The sequence below is a fragment of the Furipterus horrens genome, unplaced genomic scaffold (genome assembly GCF_987537825.1).
Source record: "Furipterus horrens unplaced genomic scaffold, mFurHor1.1.pri manual_scaffold_10, whole genome shotgun sequence".
NCBI lineage: Eukaryota > Metazoa > Chordata > Mammalia > Chiroptera > Furipteridae > Furipterus > Furipterus horrens.
In genome coordinates, this window is record NW_028327180.1 from 62,121,467 (window position 1) to 62,127,734 (window position 6,268).

General features: G+C 35.8%; 1 protein-coding gene across 1 annotated transcript in view; it reads right to left on the reverse strand.

Moving 5' to 3' along the window:
* Positions 1-6,268, reverse strand: part of ADAMTS19 (ADAM metallopeptidase with thrombospondin type 1 motif 19) — a 294,467-nt gene that overhangs the window by 112,476 nt on the left and 175,723 nt on the right. The window contains exons 9-10 of the mRNA XM_090289153.1: positions 3,117-3,257; positions 836-986 (exon numbers count right to left, since the gene is read on the reverse strand). Of these exons, the coding sequence (XP_090145279.1) occupies positions 836-986; positions 3,117-3,257 (292 nt within the window). The remainder of the gene's footprint in view (positions 1-835; positions 987-3,116; positions 3,258-6,268) is intronic.

Consider the following 6,268-nt stretch of genomic DNA (forward strand, 5'->3'; position numbering starts at 1 on the left):
GGCACAATGCAAATATTTCCTGGCTTCAGTGCCATTTCAAAGAAGAAATTCTTGGGTCATCCCTTATTAATTACCATATTTTTCGCTCTATAAGACACACTTTTTTTCCCCCAAAAGTGGGGGGAAAATGTCTGTGCATCTTACGGAGCAAATATTGCGTCACAGACCATGATGTGTATTACCTGACCTGTCAGCAGTGGTGACAGCTGTTAAGACGAGGAAGCGGTGGGCTCATGTGAAATCCCTGGGGACACTTAAATGTCCCACTTTACTGCTGAATCTCAGGGTGTCTGGTCAGTATGAAGATAGTGAAAAAAGTGATATCAGTGATTATGAGCAACTGAGCTTCATAAATTCTGACACTATCGATGATGAGTTCTTGGGATTCCCAGGAAACTAGAAGAATACTTGAACCTTAAAGTCTCTCCACATTTGTTTGTGACAGTGATGATGGTTCTTAACACTGCTGTTGACAACTGTTCACTTTACATGGTTGGAATATTATTCTGTTATATTTTATTAAATATTTTAATACATCATTTGGTTCAGAATATTTTTTTTTCTTGTTTTCCTCCTCTAAACCTAGGAGCATCTTATGGTCAGGTGCATCTTACAGTGCAAAAAATATTGTAAATGCCCACACCTTATTTCTGTCTTCTTCAAGTGCTAAAGGGAAAATGCAAAAACTTTTCTTCGAAAATCCTTCTTTCCAAGATTGGGGTAATTTTGAGCCACAAACTCTAAAATAAAGTTGTCTTCGCCTCTTCTACTGAATACTTCTAAACAATGAACATGAACAGGCATTTTACAAATCCCACTTGGACACAACCTTTACCTGCATCTCTTGACAGAAGGAAGCCAGTGGCCCAAAGAGAATCTGACATTGCTCATCAGCAGTGTATGTCATCCCTGGCAACTTGGAGGGGACCATCACGGAGTCGACGCTCTGGGGATTTGTCTGTAGCAAGCAGTTACTGGCCTTTGACCTGGCAATATGCAGATATGTGAAAAATTTTGAATTTAATGTAAAAAGTTATCATTAGCATGCAACAGGAAATATTTCATAACATGAAAAATGTTCTTTTACTTATAAGCATTTTTATTTAATACTATAGCAATCATTCCATATATGAGATTCACTTATTTATAAATATTTAAGATACTCCTAATAGTAATAATAATAATTTTCAAGATAACAGAATCTTTTGGTTTATAAAGGTCTTTCATATGGATTAACTCAGCTAATCTACATAACACTGTGAGGTAGCTTACTATTTTACATATTTATAAGATGAAGAAACTCAGACTCAGAAATTAACTTGCCCAAAAATAATGTGTGAAGGTAAAAAATCAACTACATTCAGGGATTTAAAGAATCTGTGGAAAACATTCTCTAGTGTGTATTCACAGTATGACTATGTACTTGATATTGTAGTACAATGTCCATTTATGGGGTGACATTTAATTTTATCATAGTTCTGATTCATGTGAAGGCAGCCCAAGCAAATCGCACATGCTCCTTAGAAACTCATTAGGACTGCTGGAGGCTGCTGTTCCAGTGAGGCGGTTGTATTCGAACGATGCGCTCTGAGTGCTGTGGGCCACACTGTTGCGAGGGAGAGCGTGCAGAGAATAGATTGTATATCTTTCAGAAAGAGTAATGGTAATGTGATAAATGCTTTATTTTAGTAGATTTTACTATTCATTTAACATAAGAAAATAGGCTTCCCAATTTAAATGGTATGTAAAAATGAATAAAATGTATCTATGCAGTGAAATTAGCTAGTTAGGTGTTTCTATATATATATTTTTAAGAGTTGTACAATTTTATTTATTTTGCTATAAATTTTATGAAAAGGCCTGATGATACTGATTTTAACAAATTTTCCAATGACTTAATTTCCTCTTATTTAAAACTAATTTGCTATTATATTTCACTTTCCAAATATGTAATCTGAATTCCTGGACTGCATGATTCATTTATATATTTATGATTTTGATATCAAGGTATAAATTTCAAAATTGAAGGTGCAATGTGTAATACAAATTCAATTACTAATATTTTTTTATAATTTAATTTAACTTTATCTAAATTTCTTATTGTTATCTTGGTATAGGTTTCTAAAAAGATGTAATTTAAATATTTGACATTTAATGCTAATATTCCACAACACAAAAGTGATTCTTTGACTTGTATTTATACTAGTGTTGTATGCGGATGCTCATCTTATCATTCCCAGACTTGTGTTCACATCACAGTTTAAATTTTTTGTTAATTTAAAAAGAAAAAAATTCCATTGTAATTTTAAAAATATAATTATTCTATTGTTGGTTGGATAAATATATTTTCATATGGTATAGAATTAATTTTTATTCTTTAGTATATTACCTGCTTTATTGTTCTTTGAAATGTATATATTCATATTTTTAAATGAAAAATAGAATGGCTTTATCTACATTTCTTACTTAGACTTTCAGGTACTTTAAGCAATTCTCTTTTATTCACTACTTTCACCTACTGTTTCAACAGCTCCTTCTATGACCAAAGGAATAAGTAAAGCACAAGGGCTTTAAAATGAAAATTAAAACAGTAACAATACTTTTCATTTCTTTTTCCCATCAGGCAGAAGCTAAGTGTTAACGCTGTTGAAGGTGGAAAGGAAGAGAATGGAGCACTATTTGTAATGATGAAAACTATGTAGTAATGAAACAAGAGTCAGAATTTAGAAGTATCACAATGATAGTGGAGTTTTTGTAAAAGAGGTTCTTTGTGATGACAAAAGTTGTGCTGAGTGACGAGCAATGAGAATGTTGCCACTGCGATATTCGAAAGAGGCAGATAGGTACTGTAATAGATTTTTAAAATCCTTACAATTTTTCAACCTGACAAATCATCTTGCCCAATTTTTAAATTTGAAAATGTGGGAACGCAGAAGCAGATGGGCTAAGTAGTATGTTCCAATTCACACAACGAATTCATGGAAGAGCCCAAATCAGAAGCCAGTGCCTGCTCCCCAGTCTGGTATCCTGCTTGGCCACATCACCTGCCCTGGTGTGCAGAGGAAGCAGGTGCACACAAACATTCATGACACAACAACAGGAAGTGACCTCAGTACCTTAGAAATCTTTCCAAATCTTCCTTGCTACATTGGGACCAGGAAACATCCCCAAGGTTTTGTCCTTTAATCCATTCGCCAGACATGATATGAAGACCATCTGCACATGCCGGGTGGTCATTGTCATGATTAATGCCCATGCTGATTCAAAATAGAATGAAAATTTTAAAGTTACATTATACAACTATTTTTAGCTTTTTATAACTGCAATTGAATAACAGCCGAATACTTAAAATAATGGGAGAGAAATTAGTTTTAATGGTCAAAATAAAATTTGATTTCAGATGGATTTATTTAAAAAATTTTGTTATCTAGACTAAAGGTAAATATTTTTATTTAGTAAAACACATTTTCCCAATCAATCTAGTAAATAATATACTTAGTTGATCTATATCAAAATGGTCTACAGATATATTTTTCACACAGTATTATGTGAAACACACAGGAATAGTAAAATTCTATCTGACCAAATGAGATTCTTGCTCTTGACTGCAGATTCTTCATTCATACATTACAGTATATCAAATCTGAAACCACATTAAACTATTGTTTTCCCCATGTGCTTCATCAGACCATCTTCTTCCACTCTATCACATGGCACAAACTGTCTCTGGGAAACCTCCCCAGTCATGCCCACCTTGATTTTCTATTGAATCCTGAGTTTGTTCTGTTAAGTTGGAATTCCATCCTAAAAAATCAGACTTAAAAGGTACTAAAGAATGTTAAATTGAATATGTCTAAAAACTGCCCTCATTGTTTTCTCTTCCACTCTGTTTGCCCCTACATCCTCTCGCTCTCTTCTTCATACCTTCACCAGCTACCCATTCTGCCAAATCAAGGATCTTCAGATTGTCCTCAATTCCTGCCTCTCCCAAAGGATCATCCAGACTATTTTATTTACTAAGGGTTAGGAGCAAGCCCTGCCAATCCTACTTTATAAATATTTCTCTCAACCATCACCTCCTTTCAACTCCTCTGATTACTCTTAAAGAGAATTATAAAATATTTAGTCTTGACAACTCCTGTGGTCTTCTACCTGGGTTCTGTGCCTCCAATCTTGACCAGCATTGTTCCTTCCCCTCCTCCTCTGCCCTGGAAGTCTACTGAAGACACAACTGGACAGCCATTCCTCTGTGTCCCCATCACCTACATAGCGACTTCCAGCTCTGTAACATGGTGCACCGCCTCTTCATCTTCTCCCAAGCCACAGAGAGCACTTTCTTTCCAGCAACACCAAAGCATTTCTAGTGTCCCAGCAATCATGTTGTTCCTTATTCTCTGGCAGTTAATAGTTACCTAGCATTTTCTATCATCATACATCATAGAGAGGAACTTATAAGGTTAACTAAAACAATTAGATGTAGAGACTATCCTAACACCAACTTTGTTGGTGAGAAGTAATTTCCCAAGACCATACAGTGTGAAAGTGGAACGGAGCAACATTTGAGCCGAGGTGGCTGTCTCTAGAATCATGTGACTAACCACTTGACATCTGTGAATTCCATTCCTTCCCCTGCCGTGTCCATAATGTCTTTCCTTCAATGTCTTTGCCAAGATAAATGCTACATAATCTTCAAAATTCAAGATTACCTTCAGGAGGTTTACTTATGCTAACTCCCACCTCACCTATGTGTACTATCTATTTTTCCCACCATAGGATACTGTGAACAACATTGTTATAGTGTTTTCTCAAATGTATTAATATTATATATTTTAACTTTTTTTTTTCTCTTCCATTTCTTGAGGACAGGGACTTACTCATTTCTCTAAGATCCTGACATACTGGAATCATACTCTATAAACCATGCTTAAATGCTGAACCAAGTCATCAGGTAAGTCACTTGTATTTCAGAAAAAAATTCATATAACCTATGAATTCTCATACTAAGCCATTAAAATAATTGTGAGTGAGGGTTAGTAACAAAGAAGCAGAAAGAGGAAAGTTTGGTTTTGTATGTGCTAAGTTTGAGATAATGTAAGGAGAGTCAAGTGTTTCCTTTTCTCACTGTGTAATGATCTAGATCTTAAATAAAATAGTCTTTCATAACAAAGAGTTATGAAGAACTATAATATCTACATTTTATTTTAAAACACTAATAAAAGAATTATTATAGAAATTGTTAAGGAAAACCACAAGTTGACTACATTTTCTCAAATAAAAATAAAAATTCTCAAGGCTATCAAGCTACATTTTCATTAAAATAGATTAAATTTTTAAATAAAAATGATTATATTTGATATATTTTTGAAAGAAGAAAATTATGTAGAGGAAATTTATTAATGCATAAGAGTAATGAAGTAACAAGTTTACTGTGTTTGCTAGCTTTGAAGACTATGAAAATTATGGTCTAAATAAAACTACAAATACTTTATTGAATATTATTTTTCACTTTTAGTGTTAGAAAAATTTAGCTATGAAATGAATCACATTTACTTTTCCCAGTCTAATTAATGCCTTTAAATAGGGCTTATCGTCGTCGTCGTCGTCGGCAGCCGTCTCGAGAGACGATGGTGTAGCTTCTCAAGAGTCTATCTGCACCGCCGAGAATGGCTGTGCAGTCCTACTTGGGAGTGACATCGTATCTGTCTCCTCCCGTGTTGAATCGACATCTTGCGATGACGCTGAAGCTACAGAGCCTGGGCAGGGTGATATGGAGGGTCTGCTGTTGCCCATGCAGCAGACCCCCCCTCTCTTCGCAGCTGAAGGGTCCAAGGGAAAGACGGAGTCAATACAGCTTGGCTTCAGGTGCGCCGCAGGAGTTGCCGGTGTTGACTACAACGTCAAACCGCCTTAGGGACTCCAGCTCCGGATTTTCTGTCGGGGTTTACTCCCTTAGCCTTTCCCCTGAAGAGGTATGCCGCAAGGCAGCGGAGGTTTTTTGGAGTCAGAGTTTTCCTTCTCTGATGTGCCCTGACTGGAAGATCGAACCAGCGACACTTAGCTCGCAGGCCGACGCTCAATCCACTGAGCTAAACCAGCCAGGGCCAATAGGGCTTATAACCACACAGATTAATAGGATGATTGACAGAATAAGAAGTTATATGTTTTTCACACTTTGAAGATAAAGCGGAAATATAAGAGATGACATCGTGTAGGTGTGGGCCAGTTCAATTTCTAGGGGCAGAATGAAAAATGCTGGAGTTAGAAAGAG